The sequence below is a fragment of the Pristiophorus japonicus genome, unplaced genomic scaffold (genome assembly GCF_044704955.1).
Source record: "Pristiophorus japonicus isolate sPriJap1 unplaced genomic scaffold, sPriJap1.hap1 HAP1_SCAFFOLD_1306, whole genome shotgun sequence".
In the NCBI taxonomy this organism is placed as follows: Eukaryota; Metazoa; Chordata; class Chondrichthyes; family Pristiophoridae; genus Pristiophorus; species Pristiophorus japonicus.
The window spans coordinates 34,568-59,018 of record NW_027250974.1 but is presented as its reverse complement, the minus strand read 5'-3'; the positions used below and the strand labels follow the sequence as shown (position 1 = coordinate 59,018).

General features: G+C 56.7%; 1 protein-coding gene across 2 annotated transcripts in view; it reads left to right on the top strand.

The window, feature by feature from the left end:
* The window catches only part of LOC139242382 (cyclic AMP-responsive element-binding protein 1-like), a 52,183-nt gene that overhangs the window by 12,871 nt on the left and 14,861 nt on the right, over positions 1-24,451 (top strand). Inside the window, exons 1-3 of one of the 2 annotated variants that reach the window (XM_070870327.1) lie at positions 8,305-8,637; positions 13,513-13,613; positions 19,994-20,133. In XM_070870327.1, coding sequence (XP_070726428.1) covers positions 8,479-8,637; positions 13,513-13,613; positions 19,994-20,133 — 400 coding nt within the window. In that variant the 5' untranslated portion in view covers positions 8,305-8,478. Of the gene's footprint in view, positions 1-8,304; positions 8,638-13,512; positions 13,614-19,993; positions 20,134-24,451 lie in introns of those variants that run through there. The other variant, XM_070870328.1, reaches the window with a different exon arrangement.

Here is a 24,451-nt window from a genome sequence, read left to right as displayed (position 1 = left end):
TAACCCCCTCCAGCCCCTACACCACTCCCTATCTCTGTAACCTCCTCCAGCCCCTACACCACTCCCTATCTCTGTAACCTCCTCCAGCCCCTACACCCCTCCCTATCTCTGTAACCTCCTCCAGCCCCTACACCTCTCCCTATCTCTATAACCTCCTCCAGCCCCACACCCCCCAAAATCTCTGCACCCCTCTAATTCTGCCCTCCTGACCATCCCTGATTATAATCGCTCCACCATCGCTGGCCGTGCCTTCTGTTGCCTGGGCCCCAAGCTCTGGAACTCCCTCCCTAAACCTCTCCACCTCTCTCTCCTCCTTAACACTCACCTCTTTGACCAAGCTTTTGGTCACCTGCGCTAATGTAGATCATAAGAATATAAGAAATTGTAGCAGGAGGAGGCCATTCGGCCCCTCGAGCCTGCTCCGCCATTCAATGAGATCAAGGCTAATCTTTGACCTCAACTCCACTTTCCCCATATCCCTTGATTCTCTTCATATCCAAAAATCTATCGATCACAGCCTTGTTTATACCCAACGCCTGAGCCCTCTGGGGCAGCGAATTCCACAGATTTACAACCCTCTGAGAGAAGAAATTCCTCCTCATCTCAGTTTTAAATGGGCGGCCCCTTATTCTAAGACCATGCCCCCTAGTTCTAGTCTCCCCCATCAGTGGGAACATCCTCTCTGCATCCACCTTGTCGAGCCCCCTCATAATCTGATACGTTTCCATAAGATCACCTCTCATTCTTCTGAACTCCAATGAGTACAGGCCCAACCTCCTCAACCTTTCTAAAGGCCAACATACAATTGGCTTTCCGAATTGTTTGCCGTTCCTGCATCTTCACTTTCATTTCTACTTATGCAGCTCCGGTCAAATTTTTAACGCACAATACATCCTGCCTTGGGTCGTTTCATTTTTGACCCTGAAATGAGCTTCCGGCCACATGTCCCGCGGCATAACTAAACCCACCTGTTTCCACCCTCCGTAACATCGCCCATCTCCGCCCCCTGCCTCAGCTCATCCGCTGCTGAAGCCCTCATCCGTGCCCCCGTTACCTCCAGACTTGACTATTCCAACGCACTCCTGGCCGGCCTCCCACATTATACCCGACGTAAACTAGAGGTGATCCAAAACTTGGCTGCCCCCGTGTCCTAACTCGCACCCAGTCCCACTCACCCATCACCCCCTGTGCTCACTGCCTCCGTGTCCGAACTCACACCCAGTCCCACTCACCCATCACCCCCTGTGCTCACTGACCCCGTGTCCTAACTCACACCCAGTCCCACTCACCCATCACCCCCTGTGCTCACTGCCTCCGTGTCCGAACTCACACCCAGTCCCACTCACCCATCACCCCCTGTGCTCACTGACCCCGTGTCCTAACTCACACCCAGTCCCACTCACCCATCACCCCCTGTGCTCACTGCCCCTGTGTCCTAACTCGCACCCAGGTCCCACTCACCCATCACCCCCTGTGCTCACTGCCCCTGTGTCCTAACTCGCACCCAGTCCCGCTCACCCATCACCCCTTGTGCTCACTGTCCCCGTGTCCTAACTCACACCGAGTCCCGCTCACCCATCACCCCCTGTGCTCACTGCCCCTGTGTCCTAACTCGCACCCAGTCCCACTCACCCATCACCCCCTGTGCTCACTGCCCCCGTGTCCTAACTCGCACCGAGTCCCACTCACCCATCACCCCCTGTGCTCACTGACCCCGTGTCCTAACTCGCACCGAGTCCCACTCATCCATCACCCGCTGTGCTCACTGACCCCGTGTCCTAACTCGCACCCAGTCCCACTCACCCATCACCCCCTGTGCTCACTGCCCCGTGTCCTAACTCACACCCAGTCCCACTCACCCATCACCCCCTGTGCTCACTGACCCCGTGTCCTAACTCGCACCCAGTCCTGCTCACCCATCACCCCCTGTGCTCACTGACCCCGTGTCCTAACTCGCACCGAGTCCCACTCACCCATCACCCCCTGTGCTCACTGACCCCGTGTCCTAACTCGCACCCAGTCCCACTCACCCATCACCCGCTGTGCTCACTGACCTACATTGGCTCCCGGTTGAGCAACGCCTCAATTTCAAAATTCTCATCCTTGTTTACAAATCCCTCCATGGCATCGCCCCTCCCTATCTCTGTCACCTCCTCCAGCCCCTACACCCCTCCCTATCTCTGTAACCCCCTCCAGCCCCTACACCCCTCCCTATCTCTGTAACCCCCTCCAGCCTCTACACACCTCCCAATCTCTGTAACCTCCTCCAGCCCCTACACCCCTCCCTATCTCTGTAACCCCCTCCAGCCCCTACACCCCTCCCTATCTCTGTCACCTCCTCCAGCCCCTACACCCCTCCCTCTCTCTGTAACTTCCTCCAGCCCCTACACTCCACTCGATCTCTGTAACTTCCTCCAGCCCCTACACTCCACTCGATCTCTGTAACCCCCTCCAGCCCCCACACCCCTCCCTATCTCTGTAACCCCCTCCAGCCCCGACACCCCTCCCTATCTCCGTAACCTCTAGACCCGACACCCCTCCCTATCTCTGTAACCCCCTCCAGCCCCTACACCCCTCCCTATCTCTGTAACCTCCTCCAGCTCCTACACACCTCCCTATCTCTGTAACCTCCTCCATCCCCTACATCCCTCCCTATGTCTGTAACCTCCTCCAGCCCCGACAACCCTCCCTATCTCTGTAACCTCCTCCATCCCCTACACCCCTCCCTATCCCTGTAACCTCCGCCAGCCCCTACACCCCTCCCTATCTCTGTAATCTCCTCCAGGCCCTACACCCCTCCCTATCCCTGTAACCCCCTCCAGCCCCTGCACCCCTCCCTATCTCTGTAACCTCCTCCTGCCCTACACCCCTCCCTATCTCTGCAACCTCCTCCAGCCCTACACCCCTCCCTATCTCTGTAACCTCCTCCAGCCCCCGACACTCCTCCCTATCTCTCTAACCTCCTCCAGCCCCTACACCCCTCCCTATCTCTGTAACCTCCAGACCCTACACCCCTCCCTATCTCTGTAACCTCCTCCAGCCCCTACACCTCTCCCTATCTCTGTAACCTCCTCCAGCCCCTACACCCCTCCCTAGCTCTGTAGTCCCCTCCAGCCCCCTACACCCCTCCCTATCTCTGTAACCTCCTCCAGCCCCTACACCCCTCCCTATCTCTGTAACCTCCTCCAGCACCTACACCCCTCCCTATCTCTGTAACCTCCTCCAGCCCCTACACCCCTCCCTATCTCTGTAACCTCCTCCAGCCCCTACACCCCTCTCTATCTCTGTAACCTCCAGCCCCTACACCCCTCCCTATCTCTGTAACCCCCTCCAGCCCCTACACCCCTCCCTATCTCTGTAACCTCCTCCAGCCCCTACACCCTCCCTATCTCTGTAACCTCCTCCAGCCCCTACACTCCTCCCTATCTCTGTAACCTCCTCTAGCCCCTACACCCCTCCCTATCTCTGTAACCCACTCTAGCCCCTACACCCCTCCCTATCTCTGTAACCTCCTCCAGCCCCTACACCCCTCCCTATCTCTGTAACCTCCTCCAGCCCCTGCACCCCTCCCTATCTCTGTAACCTCCTCCAGTCCCGACACCCCTCCCTATCTCTGTAACCTCCTCCAGCCCCTACACCCCTCCCTAGCTCTGTAACCCCCTCCAGCCCGCTACACCCCTCCCTATCTCTGTGACCTCCTCCAGCCCCTACACCCCTCCCTATCTCTGTAACTCCCTCCAGCCCCCTACACCCCTCCCTATCTCTGTAACCTCCTCCAGCCCCTACAACCCTCCCTATCTCTGTAACCTCCTCCAGCCCCTACACCCCTCCCTATCTCTGTAACCTCCTCCAGCCCCTACACCCCTCCCTATCTCTGCAACCTCCTCCAGACCCTACACCCCTCCCTATCTCTAACCTCCAGGCCCTACACCCCTCCCTATCCCTGTAACCCCCTCCAGCCCCTGCACCCCTCCCTATCTCTGTAACCTCCTCCAGCCCTCCACCCCTCCCTATCTCTGTAACCTCCTCCAGCCCTACACCCTCCCTATCTCTGTAACCCCCTCCAGCCCCCTACACCCCTCCCTATCTCTCTAACCTCCTCCAGCCCCTACACCCCTCCCTATCTCTGTAACCTCCAGCCCCTACACCCCTCCCTATCTCTGTAACCTCCTCCAGCCCCTGCACCTCTCCCTATCTCTGTAACCTCCTCCAGCCCCGACACCCCTCCCTATCTCTGTAACCTCCTCCAGCCCCTACACCTCTCCCTATCTCTGTAACCTGCTCCAGCCCCTACAAACCTCCCTATCTCTGTAACCTCCTCCAGCCCCTACACCCCTCCCTATCTCTGTAACCCCCTCCAGCCCCACAACCCCCGAGATCTCTGCACTCCTCTAATTCTGCCCTCCTGACCATCCCTGATTATAATCGCTCCACCATCGGTGGCCGTGTCTTCTGTTGCCTGGGCCCCAAGCTCTGGAACTCCCTCCCTAAACCTCTCCGCCTCTCTCTCCTCCTTCAAGACGCTCCTTAAAACCCACCTCTGTGAGAAGCTTTCGATCACCTGCCCTAATGTCTCCCTGTGCGTCTCGGGGTCAAATTTATCTCTTTTGTCTGGTGACGCTGCTGCGAAGCACCCTGGGAACGTGTCACTCCGTTAAGGGCGCTGTATAAACTCGGTCGCCGTTGTTGTGGTGTCCCGATTACACCCGGCACTTGCGAAGGAGGGCCACTGGGGGGACCTCGGAGGGTGGGACGTGCCGGAATCAGAGATCTGCCTGTATCGAGAGTAGCTGCCGTGAGGTGGAGCTGTTGAGTGAGCGAGTGTGAGAGAACGAGAGAGAGAGAGAGAGAGAGAGAGCGAGCAGACAGGGCTCTGGGCTTCCGGCAAGCCGAGGCTGTGTACACACACACGGACAGACACACACACACACACACACACACACACACGGACACACACACACACACACACGGACAGACACACACACACACACACACACACACACACACACACCGAGTCCCACTCACCCATCACCCCCTGTGCTCAGCCCGTGTCCTAACTCGCACCGAGTCCCACTCACCCATCACCCCCTGTGCTCAGCCCGTGTCCTAACTCGCACCGAGTCCCACTCACCCATCACCCCCTGTGCCCCGTGTCCTAACTCACACCCAGTCCCACTCACCCATCATCCCCTGTGCTCACTGCCCCCGTGTCCTAACTCACACCCAGTCCCACTCACCCATCACCCCCTGTGCTCACTGACCCCGTGTCCTAACTCGCACCCAGTCCCGCTCACCCATCACCCCCTGTGCTCACTGACCCCGTGTCCTAACTCGCACCCAGTCCCGCTCACCCATCACCCCCTGTGCTCACTGACCCCGTGTCCTAACTCACACCCAGTCCCGCTCACCCATCACCCCCTGTGCTCACTGCCCCCGTGTCCTAACTCACACCCAGTCCCACTCACCCATCACCCACTGTGCTCACTGACCCCGTGTCCTAACTCACACCCAGTCCCGCTCACCCATCACCCCCTGTGCTCACTGTCCCGTGTCCTAACTCACACCGAGTCCCGCTCACCCATCACCCACTGTGCTCACTGACCCCTTTTCCAAACTCGCATCGAGTCCCGCTCACTCATCACCCCCTGTGCTCGCTGCCTCCGTGCCCTAACTCACACCCAGTCCCGCTCACCCATCACCCCCTGTGCTCACTGCCCCGTGTCCTAACTCACACCCAGTCCCACTCACCCATCACCCCCTGTGCTCACTGACCCCGTGTCCTAACTCGCACCGAGTCCCACTCACCCATCACCCCCTGTGCTCACTGACTCCGTGTCCTAACTCACACCCAGTCCCACTCACCCATCACCCCCTGTGCTCACTGACCCCGTGTCCTAACTCACACCCAATCCCGCTCACCCATCACCCACTGTGCTCACTGACCCCTTTTCCAAACTCGCATCGAGTCCCGCTCACTCATCACCCCATGTGCTCGCTGCCTCCGTGCCCTAACTCACACCCAGTCCCGCTCACCCATCACCCCCTGTGCTCACTGCCCCGTGTCCTAACTCACACCCAGTCCCACTCACCCATCACCCCCTGTGCTCACTGACCCCGTGTCCTAACTCGCACCGAGTCCCGCTCACCCATCACCCCCTGTGCTCACTGACCCCGTGTCCTAACTCGCACCGAGTCCCACTCACCCATCACCCCCTGTGCCCCATGTCCTAACTCACACCCAGTCCCACTCACCCATCACCCCCTGTGCTCACTGTCCCCGTGTCCTAACTCACACCCAGTCCCACTCACCCATCACCCCCTGTGCTCACGGCGCCGTGTCCTAACTCGCACCCAGTCCCGCTCACCCATCACCCCCTGTGCTCGCTGACCCGTGTCCTAACTCACACCCAGTCCCACTCACCCATCACCCCCTGTGCTCACTGACCCCGTGTCCTAACTCGCACCCAGTCCCGCTCACCCATCACCCCCTGTGCTCGCTGACCCGTGTCCTAACTCGCACCCAGTCCCACTCACCCATCACCCACTGTGCTCACTGACCCGTGTTCTAACTCGCACCCAGTCCCGCTCACCCATCACCCTGTGCTCACTGACCCCCGTGTCCGAACTCGCACCCAGTCCCACTCACCCATCACCCCTGTGCTCACTGTCCCCGTATCCTAACTCGCACCCAGTCCCACTCACCCATCACCCCCTGTGCTCACTGCCCCGTGTCCTAACTCGCACCGAGTCCCGCTCACCCATCACCCCCTGTGCTCGCTGCCCCATGTCCTAACTCGCACCCAGTCCCACTCACCCATCACCCACTGTGCTCGCTGACTCCTTGTCCTAACTCGCACCGAGTCCCGCTCACCCATCACCCACTGTGCTCGCTGCCTCCGTGCCCTAACTCACACCCAGTCCTGCTCACCCATCACCCCCTGTGCTCACTGCCCCGTGTCCTAACTCACACCCAGTCCCACTCACCTATCACCCCCTGTGCTCACTGTCCCTATGTCCTAACTCACACCCAGTCCCGCTCACCCATCACCCACTGTGCTCACTGTCCCTATGTCCTAACTCACACCCAGTCCCGCTCACCCATCACCCCCTGTGCTCACTGCCCCCGTGTCCTAACTCACACCCAGTCCCACTCACCCATCACCCCCTGTGCTCACTGACCCTGTGTCCTAACTCGCACCGAGTCCCACTCACCCATCACCCTCTGTGCTCACTGCCCCCGTGTCCTAACTCGCATCGAGTCCCGCTCACCCATCACCCCCTGTGCTCACTGCCCCCGTGTCCTAACTCACACCCAGTCCCACTCACCCATCACCTCCTGTGCTCGCTGACCTACATTGGCTCCCGGTTAAGCAACGCCTCGATTTCAAAATTCTCATCCTTGTTTACAAATCCCTCCATGGCCTCTTCGCCCCCTCCCTATCTCTGTAACCTCCTCCAGCCCCTACACCCCTCCCTATCTCTGTAACCTCCTCCAGCCCCTACGCCCCTCCCTATCTCTGTAACCTCCAGCCCCTACACCCCTCCCTATCTCTGTAACCTCCTCCAGCCCCTACACCCCTCCCTATCTCTGTAACCCCCTCCAGCCCCTACACCCCTCCCTATCTCTGTAACCTCCTCCAGCCCCTACACCCCTCCCTATCTCTGTAACCTCCTCCAGTCCGTACACCCCTCCCTATCTCTGTAACCTCCTCCAGGCCCTACACCCCTCCCTATCTCTGTAACCCCCTCCAGTCCGTACACCCCTCCCTATCTCTGTAACCTCTTCCAGTCCGTACACCCCTCCCTATCTCTGTAACCCCCTCCAGCCCCACAACCCCCGAGATCTCTGCACTCCTCTAATTCTGCCCTCCTGACCATCCCTGATTATAATCGCTCCACCATCGGTGGCCGTGCCTTCTGTTGCCTGAGCCCCAAGCTCTGGAACTCCCTCCCTAAACCTCTCCGCCTCTCTCTCCTCCTTCAAGACGCTCCTTAAAACCCACCTCTGTGAGAAGCTTTCGATCACCTGCCCTAATGTCTCCCTGTGCGTCTCGGGGTCAAATTTATCTCTTTTGTCTGGTGACGCTGCTGCGAAGCACCCTGGGAACGTGTCACTCCGTTAAGGGCGCTGTATAAACTCGGTCGCCGTTGTTGTGGTGTCCCGATTACACCCGGCACTTGCGAAGGAGGGCCACTGGGGGGACCTCGGAGGGTGGGACGTGCCGGAATCAGAGATCTGCCTGTATCGAGAGTAGCTGCCGTGAGGTGGAGCTGTTGAGTGAGCGAGTGTGAGAGAACGAGAGAGAGAGAGAGAGAGCGAGCAGACAGGGCTCTGGGCTTCCGGCAAGCCGAGGCTGTGTACACACACACGGACAGACACACACACACACACACACACACACACACGGACAGACACACACACACACACACACACAAGCTGTGCGGGCTTGTCACACAGCTCCCACAATCCCCGGCGACATGAAGAAGCAATGGCAACTGAGACAGGAAGGAGCACTGGGCACCGGAGGAGGAGGCGGCCAGGAAGTGGGAGAGCATGGGGAGGCTCCCGAAAACCCAGCCTTGTCCCCCCGCAACCTGACCACCCTGAGCCGATCGGTGTGGACAGCCATCGAGGGGGTCAGCCTTACCTTTTACCTCTTTGCTCGTGAATTAACCGCAGAAACTTGTGCCGGAACTGTAGGAGGGGAGAGGGGGTGGGGGGGGGGGAGCGAGGGTTTGACGGTTTGTGTATGCTGGTGGGGGGGGGGGCGGTGGGGCATCAGATAGCCAGGGGGGGGGCTGCGGGCTAGCCAGGGCTAACTTTGAGGGCTGGCGATGGGCAGAGATTGTGCTGTTTGGAAAGCACCTGTCGGCCAAGTCTGGAGGGCTGTGCTTGCGTTTGTATCACTGCATCCCCTTCCCTCCGCGGAAGTGTGAGCGCACTCCCTCGCCCCCCACCCCTCCTCCACCAGCGTTTCGTTTCGTTTTAAACTTGAGCCGTTTCTCTCGTCCCCCTTAACGCTTCCGTCCCCTGTCTCCCCCCCCCCCGCCCCTCGCTTGCTGTACGCGACTTGGCTGCCGTGTTTCCCAACACTTGAGAAAGTACTCGGTCGGGCCGCGAAGCGCTTTTGAGACGTCCGCCGATCGTGAAAGGCGCTCTATAAGTGCGAGTCTTTCTCACGCACACACACACACACACACACACACACACACAGACGTGCGCGCGCGCTGGGAGTTGACACGGTGTAATCGGGCTAGTAGTGAGACACACACACACACACACACACACACACAGACGTGTGCGCGCGCTGGGAGTTGACATGGTGTAATCGGGCTAGTAGTGAGACACACACACACACACACACACACACACACACACACGTGCGCGCGCGCTGGGAGTTGACACGGTGTAATCGGGCTAGTAGTGAGACACACACACACACACACACACACACACACACACACACACACAGACGTGCGCGCGCGCTGGGAGTTGACACGGTGTAATCGGGCTAGTAGTGAGACACACACACACGCTGGGTAAAGGGAGACAGAGGCTGGCGGGTGATGAGCAAAGCTCACGGACCCGTTTCCGGAACTCTTGTGTTTGCATTGCAGCTCGTAAATGAGTCACTGGAGGAGGGGCAGGAGGTGGATGGTGGGGTGCCGAAAGGAAGGGATTTCCAACTGAAGAGAGTCTGTGTATGTGTTTACTCAACAGCGCGTAAATAGCCAGTGGGGAGGCTGGGCTAATGGGCGGCTTGTCCTTCAGAAAAGCTGCCTGCAACTTTGCAACCGATTCAATCTCTGCCTTCCTGCCTGCTAGGCCGCGATTGCCTTAATCTTTTACACCCTCCTGTTACACTGGGCCCTCTGTTTCTCCCTCGCTGGGTGTCACATCCGGTCAAACCTGTATCCAACCTCGCTGTAGACCACACTTGGAGCACTGCGCTCAGTTCTGGTCGCCGTATTATATTATAAGAAGGATACAGAGGCACTGGGGAGGGTGCAGAGAAGATTTACAAGGACGACACCAGAAATGCGGGAGGGGATACCCATCAGGATAGGATGGGTATCTTCCCTCTTGAAAAGTAAAGGATGGGGGCTGACCTAATAGAGTTCTTTTGAGATTATGTGTAAGGTTTTGATCGAGTGGAAACAGAGAGAATGTTCCCACTTGTCGGGGAAGAGTATAACTCGGGGCCATCAATATCAGACCGTCACTAATAAATCCAATGGGGAATTCAGGAGAAACTTCTTTACCCAGAGCGGGGTGAGAATGTGGAACTCGCTGCCACAGGGAGGGTTCAGGAGAATAGTATCGATGTATTTAAGGGGAGGCTGGACAAGCGCATGGGGGAGAAGGGACGAGAGGGTTATGGAGATAGAGTTAGATGGGGAAAGATGGGAGGAGGCTCGAGTGGGGCATATACGCCGGCACGCACTGGTTTCTGAGCGGTATATCCGATGTAACGGGATGTAATTGCGAAGCTTTTCGAAGCGTTCCCCCCTGGGGGGGTGGCACACAGGCCTCCCTGCTTGCTTGCCGCAAGAGACGCACGGGATAATTACCCTCCGAGTCTCCCTCTCGTTCTTAAAGCGTTTTTTCAAAGATGTGCTGTAGTTTTCGTTTGCTCAAGCTACGTAACGGTGCTGGATTGTGGCCGTGTGTGACGGAGAGTATATCTGTATGGGTGCGGTTTCTACCGTGTGTGTGCCGGTGCTGTGCGGGGCTCAGCCGCTATATCCCCGTGCTACATGCTCACGACGTCCGTGAACAGGGCGGACTGTGAGATGGGTGACTACACTGGCAGTGGTGGGGGGCTGGCTGTCCATAGAATCGCAGAAATCTACAGCACGGACGGAGACCATTTCGGTCCCCACCGTGTCCGCCTCGCTCCGGCCGACCAAGAGCTATCCCGGCCTAATCCCACTTTCCCGCTCTGGGTCCGTAGCCCTGCAGGTTACGGGACTTCAAGCGCACGTCCAAATGTGTTGAGGGTTTCTGCCTCTACCCCCCTTTCAGGCAGTGAGTTCCCCCCCCCAGACCCCCACCACCCTCTGGGTGAAGACATTTCCCCTCAAATCCCCTCTAAACCTCCCCCCAATTACTCTCAATCTGTGCCCCCTGGTTGTTGACCCCTCTGCCGAGGGAAACAGGTCCGTCCTATCCACTCTATCCAGGCCCCTCATCATTTTATACACCTCAATCGGGTCTCCCCTCAACCTCATCTGTTCCACAGAAAACAGACCCAGCCTATCCAATCTTTCCTCATCGCTAAAATTCTCCAGTCCCAGCAACATCCTGGTAAATCTCCTCTGTACCCTCTCCAGTGCAACATCCTGGTAAATCTCCTCTGTACCCTCTCCAGTGCAACATCCTGGTAAATCTCCTCTGTACCCTCTCCAGTGCAACATCCTGGTAAATCTCCTCTGTACCCTCTCCAGTGCAACATCCTGGTAAATCTCCTCTGTACCCTCTCCAGTGCAACATCCTGGTAAATCTCCTCTGTACCCTCTCCAGTGCAACATCCTGGTAAATCTCCTCTGCACCCTCTCCAGTGCAACATCCTGGTAAATCTCCTCTGTACCCTCTCCCAGTGCAACATCCTGGTAAATCTCCTCTGTACCCTCTCCAGTGCAACATCCTGGTAAATCTCCTCTGTACCCTCTCCAGTGCAATCACATCCTTCCTGTAATGTGGTGACCAGAACTGCACGCAGTACTCCAGCTGTGGCCTAACCAGTGTTTTATACAGTTCGAGCATAATCTCCCTGCTCTTGTATTCCATGCCTCGGCCAATAAAGGCAAGTATTCCGTATGTTTGCTTAACCACCTTATCCACCTGGCCTGCTACCTTCAGGGATCTGTGGACCTGCACTCCAAGGTGTCCCTGCTCACCACATTACAAGAAGGACGTGATTGCAATGGAGAGGGTACAGAGGAGATTTACCAGGATGTTACACTGGAGAGGGTACAGAGGAGACTTACCAGGATGTTGCACTGGAGAGGGTACAGAGGAGATTTACCAGGATGTTGCACTGGAGAGGGTACAGAGGAGATTTACCAGGATGTTGCACTGGAGAGGGTACAGAGGAGATTTGCCAGGATGTTGCACTGGAGAGGGTACAGAGGAGATTTACCAGGATGTTGCACTGGAGAGGGTACAGAGGAGATTTACCAGGATGTTGCACTGGAGAGGGTACAGAGGAGATTTACCAGGATGTTGCACTGGAGAGGGTACAGAGGAGATTTACCAGGATGTTGCACTGGAGAGAGTACAGAGGAGATTTACCAGGATGTTGCACTGGAGAGGGTACAGAGGAGATTTACCAGGATGTTGCACTGGAGAGGGTACAGAGGAGATTTACCAGGATGTTGCACTGGAGAGGGTACAGAGGAGATTTGCCAGGATGTTGCACTGGAGAGGGTACAGAGGAGATTTACCAGGATGTTGCACTGGAGAGGGTACAGAGGAGATTTACCAGGATGTTGCACTAGAGAGGTTACAGAGGAGATTTACCAGGATGTTGCACTGGAGAGGGTACAGAGGAGATTTACCAGGATGTTGCACTGGAGAGGGTACAGAGGAGATTTACCAGGATGTTGCACTGGAGAGGGTACAGAGGAGATTTACCAGGATGTTGCACTGGAGAGGGTGCAGAGGAGATTTACCAGGATGTTGCACTGGAGAGGGTACAGAGGAGATTTACCAGGATGTTGCACTGGAGAGGGTACAGAGGAGATTTACCAGGATGTTGCACTGGAGAGGGTACAGAGGAGATTTACCAGGATGTTGCCGGGACTGGAGAATTTTAGCGATGAGGAAAGATTGGATCGGCTGGGGTTGTTTTCGGTGGAACAGAGGAGGCTGAGGCGAGACCTGATTGAGGTGTATAAAATGATGAGGGGCCTGGATAGAGTGGACAGGACGGACCTGTTTCCCTTGGCAGAGGGGTCAACAACCAGGGGGCACAGATTGAAAGTAATTGGGAGGGGGTTTGAGGGGAAATGTCTTCACCCAGAGGGTGGTGGGGGTCTGGGGGGGAACTGACGGCCTGAAAGGGGGGTAGAGGCAGAAACCCTCACCACATTTGGACGTGCGCTTGAAGTCCCGTAACCTGCAGGGCTACGGACCCAGAGCGGGAAAGTGGGATCAGGCCGGGATAGCTCTTGGTCGGCCGGAGCGAGGCGGACACGATGGGGATCGAAATGGTCTCCGTCCGTGCTGTAGATTTCTAGTGCGCTTTTGTTTGTATCGTGGGGGGGCAACGTGTAGCGAGGGGGAATTTGCGAGACCCGCGTCATGCGGTGCGTGCAGAGTCTGTCGGAGACTCGGAGCTGAAGAGAGCCGAGGGGTTGCCTGACTGACCGACCGAGAGGCTGGGGGGGAGCGCACGGGGCTTCCTAACCCCAACGTGAGTTAGAGGAGCTGCGATTTCGGGGCTGGTGTGCCCGTGATCCGCTGCCGATGCCGTTAACACTCTTTCCCCCGACTTTTCTTTTCCAAAGGTGTCGGCCTTGTCGGAGAGCGATGATTCCCAGGAGTCATCGGACAGTGTGTCGTCATCGCAGAAGTCCAGGGAGATTCTATCCCGGCGGCCCTCGTACAGGTACCGGCCCGGCCCCGAGTGCGTGCGGACGGACGCAAGGCGTTGACGGGAGACTCGCTCCGCGCGGGAAAGACGTCGGTGCAAGAGTGTTTAGTGAGAGGCGAGAGTTCGGGGGCCCAGGAGAGGCGAGGGCCCAGGGGCAGCACGGGCCCAGCCCACACTGTGCGATATGTGGGCGCACTAGGTCCGTGCAGCAGAGCTGGTCTCCAGCCGTCCTGGTTAACCCTTGCCCCTGGACCGAGACCTCGCTCTGTCAAGCCCCGTGTGGTGGCTGGTGTGCAACGGTTAAAAAAATCCACCCACAGGCATCTTCCACCCTTCAGGATGTAGTTCGGGATCTGGAATATTAGGTCCTTCATCGAAACACCTGTGAACTCATCCCTTTTTTGATGTGGAACCTCATTTCGAGGGACTGCCTATGATGATGACCTGGAGTACTGCGTGCAGTTTTGCTCTCCGTATTTACGAAAGGATATACTTGCTTTGGAGGCAGTTCAGAGAAGGTTCACTCGGTTGATTCCGGAGGTGAGGGGGTTGACTTATGAGGAAAGGTTGAGTAGGTTGGGCCTCTACTCATTGGAGTTCAGAAGAATGAGAGGTGATCTTATGGAAACGTATCAGATTATGAGGGGGCTCGACAAGGTGGATGCAGAGAGGATGTTCCCACTGATGGGGGAGACTAGAACTAGGGGGCATGGTCTTAGAATAAGGGGCCGCCCATTTAAAACTGAGATGAGGAGGAATTTCTTCTCTCAGAGGGTTGTAAATCTGTGGAATTCTCTGCCCCAGAGAGCTGTGGAGGCTGGGACATTGAATATATTTAAGGTGGAGATAGACAGATTTTTGAGCGATAAGGGAGTGAAGGGTTATGGGGAGCGGGCGGGGAAGTGGAGCTGAGTCCATGATCGGATCAGCCATGGTCGTATTAAATGGCGGAGCAGGCTCGAGGGGCCGAATGGCCCACTCCTGATCCTGTTTCGTTTGTGTTCAGTGCGAGCGAGGGTTTAGGGACAGCCTGGTCGCCTTTCACGGGCCAGCCGTGTGCAACAGTCCACTCGCAATCTTCCAGCTTCCAAGAGCGATGTTCCCAGTGAATATCTTTATCAGCGGAGGGTGGGATTGTGAGTTGTGAGGAGGATGCAAGGAAGCTGCAAGGCGATTTCGATCGGTTGAGTGAGTGGGTAAACACGTGGCAGATGCAGTATAACGTGAATAAATGTGAGGTTATCCACTTTGATACGACAAACATAAGGACAAAGTATTATTGAAACGGTGACGGCTTGGGAAGTGTGGATGTACAGAGGGACCTGGGTGTCCTTGTACACCAGTCATTGAAAGCAAACCTGCCGGTGCAGCAAGCAATGAGGGAGGCCAATGGTATGTTGGCCTTCATTGCGAGAGGGTTTGAGTACAGGAGTGAGGATGTCTTACTGCAGTTATACAGGGCCCTGGTGAGACCACACCTGGAGGATTGTGTGCAGTGTCGGTCTCCTTACCCAAGGAAGGATATACTTGCCGCAGAGGGAGTGCAGCGAAGGTTCACCAGACTGATTCCTGGGAGGGCAGGACTGCCGTATGAGGAGAGATTGGGTCGACTGGGCCTGTATTCACTGGAGTTTAGAAGAATGAGAGGGGATCTCATTGAAAGGTATCAAATTCTGACGGGGTTGGACAGACTGGATGTGGGGAGGGTGTTTCCCCGGGGCTGGGAAGTCTAGAACAAGGGGTCACAGTCTCAAGATACGGGGGAGGAAATTTAGGATTGAGATGAGGAGAAATGTTTTCACTCAGAGGGTGGTGAACCTGTGGAATTCTCTACCACAGAAGGCTGTGGAGGCCAAGTCACTGAATATATTTAAGAGGGAGATAGATAGATTTCTAGACACAAAAGGCATCAAGGGGTATGGGGAGACGGTGGGAATATGGTGTTGGGATAGAGGATCAGCCATGATCTTATTGAATGGCGGTGCGATTCGAGGGGCCGAATGGCCTACTCCTGCACCTATTTTCTATGTTTCTATGTTTCCAGGAGCATTCCCGCTCTCTAACTGGGGTATTGGTGAGGCCACACCTGGAGTACTGAGTGCAGTTTTGCTCTCCGTATTTACGAAAGGATATATTTGCTTTGGAGGCAGTTCAGAGAAGGTTCACTCGGTTGATTCCGGGGATGAGGGGGTTGACTTATGAGGAAAGATTGAGTAGGTTGGGGCCTCTACTCATTGGAATTCAGAAGAATGAGAGGTGATCTTATGGAAACGTATCAGATTATGAGGGGGCTCGACAAGGTGGATGCAGAGAGGATGTTTCCACTGATGGGGGAGACTAGAACTAGGGGGCATGGTCTTAGAATAAGGGGCCGCCCATTTAAAACTGAGATGAGGAGGAATTTCTTCTCTCAGAGGGTTGTAAATCTGTGGAATTCTCTGCCCCAGAGAGCTGTGGAGGCTGGGACATTGAATATATTTAAGGTGGAGATAGACAGATTTTTGAGCGATAAGGGAGTGAAGGGTTATGGGGAGCGGGCGGGGAAGTGGAGCTGAGTCCATGATGGGATCAGCCATGATCGTATTAAATGGCGGAGCAGGCTCGAGGGGCCGTATGGCCGACTCCTGCTCCTATTTCTTATGTTCTTATGTTAACTGAGAGTGAGACACACACTCCTGGAGATAGGGAGGGGAGAGGCCATGGAGTGATTTGAAAATCAGGATGAAAATTTTAAAATCGAGATATTGCTGGACCAGAAGCCAATGTAGGTCAGCGAGCACAGGGATGATGGAAGAACGGGAGTCGGTGCGAGTTAGGATCTGGGCAGCAGAGCTTTAGATGCAAGAAGGCCACACCTGGAGTATTGTGTTCAGTTTTGGTCTCCTAATCTGAGGAAGGACATTCTTGCTATTGAGGGAGTGCAGCGAAGGTTCACCAGACTGATTCCCGGGATGGCAGGACTGACATATGAAGAAAGACTGGATCGACTGGGCTTATATTCACTGGAATTTAGAAGAATGAGAGGGGATCTCATAGAAACGTTTAAAATCCTGACGAGATTGGACAGGTTAGATGCAGGAAGAATGTTCCCGATGTTGGGGAAGTCCAGAACCAGGGGGTCACACAGTCTAAGGATAAGGGGTAAGCCATTTAGGACCGAGATGAGGAGAAACTTCTTCACCCAGAGAGTGGTGAACCTGTGGAATTCTCTACCACAGAAAGTTGTTGGGGCCAGTTCGTTGGATATAGTCAAAAGGGAGTTAGATGTGGCCCTTACGGCTAAAGGGATCACGGGGTATGGAGAGAAAGCAGGAATGGGGTACTGAGGGAATGATCAGCCATGATCTTATTGAATGGCGGTGCAGGCTCGAAGGGCCGAATGGCCTACTCCTGCACCTATTTTCTATGTTTCTAAGGAGCGCTCCCCCTTTCTCTAACTAGGAGTGAGACACTCTCCCGCGCGCTCCTTTTTCTAACGGGATGGACACCTGAAGTGTTCTCGGTATTCCAAGTGCGGTTACACCAGTGATTTATAATGTGCCATGATAGCACCTCCCCCGTCCAGCGTTGAACTGTTAATACGTCCCAACCTCGGGCTACGCTTTACTCCCTGTCACCCAGCATTGCCGCGACAGCTCCAGTTCATTGTCGGTCACGACCTGTCCACCGCCGCTCGCTAAAGTCGCTCAGTGGGCAGCACACTCGCCACTCAGTCAGAAGGTTGTGTGTTCGAGTCCCACTCCAGGGGCTTGAGCGCATCAATCTAGGCTGACACTCGAGTGCAGCGCTGAGGGAGCGCCGTACTGCGCTGTCGGAGGGGCAGTACTGAGGGAGCGCCGTACTGTGGGAGGGGCAGTACTGAGGGAGTGCCGCACTGTCGGAGGGGCAGTACTGAGGGAGTGCCGCACTGTCGGAGGGACAGTACTGAGGGAGCGCCGTACTGCGCTGTCAGAGGGGCGGTACTGAGAGAGCGCTGCACTGTCGGAGGGGCGGTACTGAGGGAGCGCCGCACTGTCGGAGGGCAGTACTGAGGGAGTGCCGCACTGTCGGAGGGGCGGTACTGAGGGAGTGCCGCACTGTCGGAGGGGCAGTACTGAGGGAGTGCCGTACTGCGCTGTCGGAGGGGCAGTACTGAGGGAGTGCCGTACTGCGCTGTCGGAGGGGCAGTACTGAGGGAGCGCCGTACTGCGCTGTCGGAGGGGCAGTACTGAGGGAGCGCCGCACTGTCAGAGGGGCAGTACTGAGGGAGTGCCGCACTGTCGGAGGGGCAGTACTGAGGGAGTGCCGCACTGTCGGAGGGGCAGTACTGAGGGAGTGCCGCACTGTCGGAGGGGCAGTACTGAGGGAGTGCCGCACTGTCGGAGGGGCAGTACTGAGGAAGTGCCGCACTGTCGGAGGGGCAGTACTGAGGGAGCGCCGCACTGCGCTGTCAGAGGGGCGGTACTGAGAGAGTGCCGCACTGTCGGAGGGGCGGTACTGAGGGAGCGCCGCACTGTCGGAGGGCAGTACTGAGGGAGTGCCGCACTGTCGGAGGGGCAGTACTGAGGGAGCGCCGCACTGTCGGAGGGCAGTACTGAGGGAGTGCCGCACTGTCGGAGGGGCAGTACTGAGGGAGCGCCGCACTGTCGGAGGGCAGTACTGAGGGAGTGCCGCACTGTCGGAGGGGCGGTACTGAGGGAGCGCCGCACTGTCGGAGGGCAGTACTGAGGGAGTGCCGCACTGTCGGAGGGGCGGTACTGAGGGAGCGCCGCACTGTCGGAGGGGCAGTACTGAGGGAGTGCCGCACTGTCGGAGGGGCAGTACTGAGGGAGTGCCGCACTGTCGGAGGGGCAGTACTGAGGGAGTGCCGCACTGTCGGAGGGGCAGTAATGAGGGAGTGCCGCACTGTCGGAGGGGCGGTACTGAGGGAGCGCCGCACTGTCGGAGGGGCAGTACTGAGGGAGCCCCGCACTGTCGGAGGGGCAGTACTGAGGGAGTGCCGCACTGTCGGAGGGGTAGTACTGAGGGAGTGCCGCACTGTCGGAGGGGCAGTACTGAGGGAGTGCCGCACTGTCGGAGGGGCGGTACTGAGGGAGCGCTGTCGGAGGGGCAGTACTGAGGGAGCGCCGTACTGCGCTGTCAGAGGGGCGGTACTGAGGGAGCGCTGTCGGAGGGGCAGTACTGAGGGAGCGCCGTACTGCGCTGTCAGAGGGGCAGTACTGAGGGAGCCCCGTACTGTCGGAGGGGCAGTACTGAGGGAGTACCGCACTGTCGGAGGGGCAGTACTGAGGGAGCCCCGCACTGTCGAAGGGGCAGTACTGAGGGAGCGCCGCACTGTCGGAGGGGCAGTACTGAGGGAGCGCCGCACTGTCGGAGGGGCAGTACTGAGGGAGCCCCGCACTGTCGGAGGGGCAGTACTGAGGGAGTGCCGCACTGTCGGAGGGGCAGTACTGAGGGAGTGCCGCACTGTCGGAGGGGCAGTACTGAGGGAGTGCCGCACTGTCGGAGGGGCGGTACTGAGGGAGCGCTGTCGGAGGGGCAGTACTGAGGGAGCGCCGTACTGCGCTGTCAGAGGGGCGGTACTGAGGGAGCGCTGTCGGAGGGGCAGTACTGAGGGAGCGCCGTACTGCGCTGTCAGAGGGGCAGTACTGAGGGAGCCCCGTACTGTCGGAGGGGCAGTACTGAGGGAGTACCGCACTGTCGGAGGGGCAGTACTGAGGGAGCCCCGCACTGTCGAAGGGGCAGTACTGAGGGAGCGCCGCACTGTCGGAGGGGCAGTACTGAGGGAGCCCCGCACTGTCGGAGTGGCAGTACTGAGGGAGCCCCGTACTGTCGGACGGGCAGTACTGAGGGAGCCCCGCACTGTCGGAGGGGCAGTACTGAGGGAGCCCCGCACTGTCGGAGGGGCAGTACTGAGGGTGCGCTGTCGGAGTGGCAGTACTGAGGGAGCGCCGCACTGTCGGAGGGGCAGTACTGAGGGAGCGCCACACTGTCGGAGGGGCAGTACTGAGGGAGTGCCGCACTGTCGGAGGGGCAGTACTGAGGGAGCGCCGCACTGTCGGAGGGGCAGTACTGAGGGAGCCCCGCACTGTCGGAGGGGCAGTACTGAGGGAGCGCCACACTGTCGGAGGGGCAGTACTGAGGGAGCGCCGCACTGTCGGAGGGGCAGTACTGAGGGAGCCCCGCACTGTCGGAGGGGCAGTACTGAGGGAGCCCCGCACTGTTGGAGGGGCAGTACTGAGGGAGCCCCGCACTGTTGGAGGGGCAGTACTGAGGGAGCCCCGCACTGTCGGAGGGGCAGTACTGAGGGAGCACCGCACTGTCGGAGGGGCGGTACTGAAATGCGAGTCTTTCTGTTTCGTGCTTTGCGGAATGTTATCTCTGACACCGTCTCTTTCTGTGTTTTGGTTCGGAAGGAAAATCCTGAACGAGCTCTCGTCCGGAGACTCTGTGGCCCCAAAGACGGAGGCGAAAGGGGATGAGGATGTTGGGAGCACAGCTCTCACCACCATGACCATGCCGACACCCATCTACCAAACCAGCACCGGACAGTACAGTAAGTACCAGAAGTCCGGCTTGCTCACCAGCATGCCACAGTCATGTCACAGCAAACTTGGTATTTAACCGCCTGTCGGAGCAAGGGGAAGGGTGGAACCGGTCCGTAAGAAATTGCACAGTTTTTGTTACAGATCCGCGCAAGAGAGCGAGTTTAAGAGTAGCGGGCTGTCGGCCGTGGGGAGAGAGCGGGGCAGTGGGATTAGTTTGAGGATTGATACAGGGCTATGGGGAGAGAGCGGGGCAGTGGGATTAGTTTGGGGATTGATACAGGACTATGGGGAGAGAGCGGGGCAGTGGGATTAGTTTGGGGATTGATACAGGACTATGGGGAGAGAGCGGGGCAGTGGGATTAGTTTGAGGATTGATACAGGGCTATGGGGAGAGAGCGGGGCATTGGGATTAATTTGGGGATTGATACAGGACTATGGGGAGAGAGCGGGGCAGTGGGATTAGTTTGGGATTGATACAGGACTATGGGGAGAGAGCGGGGCAGTGGGATTAGTTTGGGGATTGATACAGGACTATGGCGAGAGAGCGGGGCAGTGGGATTAGTTTGGGGATTGATACAGGACTATGGGGAGAGAGCGGGGCAGTGGGATTAGTTTGAGGATTGATACAGGGCTATGGGGAGAGAGCGGGGCATTGGGATTAATTTGGGGATTGATACAGGACTATGGGGAGAGAGCGGGGCAGTGGGATTAGTTTGGGGATTGATACAGGACTATGGGGAGAGAGCGGGGCAGTGTGATTAGTTTGGGATTGATACAGGACTATGGGGAGAGAGCGGGGCAGTGGGATTAGTTTGGGGATTGATACAGGACTATGGCGAGAGAGCGGGGCAGTGGGATTAGTTTGGGGATTGATACAGGACTATGGGGAGAGAGCGGGGCAGTGGGATTAGTTTGAGGATTGATACAGGGCTATGGGGAGAGAGCGGGGCATTGGGATTAATTTGGGGATTGATACAGGACTATGGGGAGAGAGCGGGGCAGTGGGATTAGTTTGGGGATTGATACAGGGCTATGGGGAGAGAGCGGGGCAGTGGGATTAGTTTGGGGATTGATACAGGACTATGGGGAGAGAGCGGGGCAGTGGGATTAGTTTGAGGATTGATACAGGGCTATGGGGAGAGAACGGGGCAGTGGGATTAGTTTGGGGATTGATACAGGGCTATGGGGAGAGAGCGGGGCAGTGGGATTAGTTTGAGGATTGATACAGGGCTATGAGGAGAGAGCGGGGCAGTGGGATTAGTTTGGGGATTGATACAGGACTATGGGGAGAGAGCGGGGCAGTGGGATTAGTTTGGGGATTGATACAGGGCTATGGGGAGAGAGCGGGGCAGTGGGATTAGTTTGGGGATTGATACAGGACAATGGGGAGAGAGCGGGACAGTGGGATTAGTTTGGGGATTGATACAGGACTATGGGGAGTGAGCGGGGCAGTGGGATTAGTTTGGGATTGATACAGGACTATGGGGAGAGAGAGGGGCAGTGGGATTAGTTTGGGGATTGATACAGGGCTATGGGGAGTGAGCGGGGCAGTGAGATTAGTTTGGGGATTGATACAGGACTATGGGGAGAGAGCGGGGCAGTGGGATTAGTTTGGGGATTGATACAGGGCTATGGGGAGAGAGCGGGGCAGTGGGACTAGTTTGGGGATTGATGCAGGACTATGGGGAGTGAGCGGGGCAGTGGGATTAGTTTGGAGATTGATACAGGACTATGGGGAGAGAGTGGGGCAGTGGGATTAGTTTGTGGATTGATACAGGACTATGGGGAGAGAGCGGGGCAGTGGGATTAGTTTGGGGATTGATACAGGACTATGGGGAGAGAGCGGGGCAGTGGGATTAGTTTGGGGATTGATACAGGACTATGGGGAGAGAGCGGGGCAGTGGGATTAGTTTGGGATTGATACACCCAAGAACTACCACGGGCATGATGGGCTGAATGGGTCCTGCTGTGCTGTAAATTTTAGATGATTTATTGAGTGTTGCTAAATTGTCCTGTGGCTCCTGGAAGTAAATTGTCCCTTATTTTCTTCTAAACGCACTCCAACCCGCTGCGGCATAACCTGGGGAGTCACGGTGTAGTGTGGTTTCCGACTGGCTAAATCAGCACAGAGGGGCGATTGAAGGGTCTCCCGTTCACTCCCTGGCCGGGGGGGTGGTGGTGTTGGTTTGAAGTTCGGCTGTTTGAGGGACATCATGGCGGGGAGCAACGCGAGCTGGTGCAGGAGCGCGACGGAGGTGAAGAGTGACGTCATCGAGGTCCAGGTCGGCGATTGGAGCGTGGGCAGATACAGCCGGAGCGGCGAGAGATCGGGGCCCAGGAGAGGCGAGGACCCAGGGGGCAGCACGGACCAGCCCACACTGTGGGCGCACTGGGTCCGTGCAGCAGACTGGTCTCCAGTCGTCCTGGTTCACCCTTGCCGCTGGACCAAGACCTGGCTCTGTCAAGCCCCGTGTGGTGGCTGGTGTACAACGGCCACCCCACGTTAAAAAAAAACCCACCCACAGGCATCTTCCACCCTTCAGGATGTAGTTCGGGATCTGGAATATTGAAACGCCTGTCAACGCATCCCTTTTTGGCGTGGGAGCAAGTCATCCTCGATGAGTTCTTCTGAACTCCAATGAGTAGAGGCCCAACCTACTCAACTTTTCCTCATAAGTCAACTCCCTCATCCCCGAAATCAACCGAGTGAACCTTCTCTGAACTGCCTCCAAAGCAAGTATATCCTTTCGTAAATACGGAGAGCAAAACTGCACGCAGTACTCCAGGTGTGGCCTCACCAATACCCTGTATAACTGGAGCAAGACTTCCCTGCTTTTATACTCCCATCCCCTATGATGATGACTGCTGTCACATCCCTCGCTGGCTGCAGTCCAGCCCCCAGCGGCACACAGTGTTGGCAACTTGCAGGAGGCGGGCTGCGTGCCTGTGCACGCTTTACTCTGGATGCACGGAGCCAAACTCCCTTCCCCCTGCGATATCCTTCATCGAATGTAGTCGCGCCAACAATGTCGTGAAGAAGGCATACGGAATGCTTGCCTTTATGATCCCAGGCGTGGAATACAGGATCAGGAAGGCCAATGGTATCTTGGCCTTTATTGCAAAGGGGATGGAGTATAAAAGCAGGGAAGTCTTGCTCCAGTTATACAGGGTATTGGTGAGGCCACACCTGGAGTACTGCGTGCAGTTTTGCTCTCCGTATTTACGAAAGGATATACTTGCTTTGGAGGCAGTTCAGAGAAGGTTCACTCGGTTGATTCCGGAGATGAGGGGGTTGACTTATGAGGAAAGGTGAAGGAGGTTGGGCCTCTACTCATTGGAGTTCAGAAGAATGAGAGGAGGTCTTATCGAAACGTATCAGATTATGAGGGGGCTCGACAAGGTGGATGCAGAGAGGATGTTCCCACTGATGGGGGAGACTAGAACTAGGGGGCATGGTCTTAGAATAAGGGGCCGCCCATTTAAAACTGAGATGAGGAGGAATTTCTTCTCTCAGAGGGTTGTAAATCTGTGGAATTCTCTGCCCCAGAGAGCTGTGGAGGCTGGGTCATTGAATATATTTAAGGTGGAGATAGACAGATTTTTGAGTGATAAGGGAGTGAAGGGTTATGGGGAGCGGGCGGGGAAGTGGAGCTGAGTCCATGATCGGATCAGCCATGGTCGTATTAAATGGCGGAGCAGGCGCGAGGGGCCAAATGGCCGATTCCTGCTCCTATTTCTTGTGTTCTTATGTTATGCTTGAACTGCGTAAGACACTGGGTAGGCCAAATTTTGCAGATGACACTACAACAGGCCGTGTGGTTGTTAATGAAGAAAGCTGTGGACTGCAGGAAGATATCGATGAACTGGTCAGGTGGGCAGAGCAGTGGCAAATGCAGTTTAATTCGGAGAAGTGTGAGGTGATATATTTGGGGAGGGGCTAACAAGGCGAGGGAACACACATTAAATGGTCAGACACTGAGAGGTGTAGAGGAACAGAGGGACCTGGGAGTGCAGGTCCACAGATCCCTGAAGGTAGCAGGCCAGGTGGATAAGGTGGTTAAGCAGACATACGGAATACCTGCCTTTATTGGCCGAGGCATGGAATACAAGAGCAGGGAGGGTTATGCTTGAACTGTATAAAACACTGGTTAGGCCACAGCTGGAGTACTGCGTGCAGTTCTGGTCACCACATCACAGGAAGGATGTGATTGCACTGGAGAGGGTACAGAGGAGGTTTACCAGGATGTTGCACTGGAGAGGGTGCAGAGGAGATTTACCAGGATGTTGCACTGGAGAGGGTACAGAGGAGTTTTACCAGGATGTTGC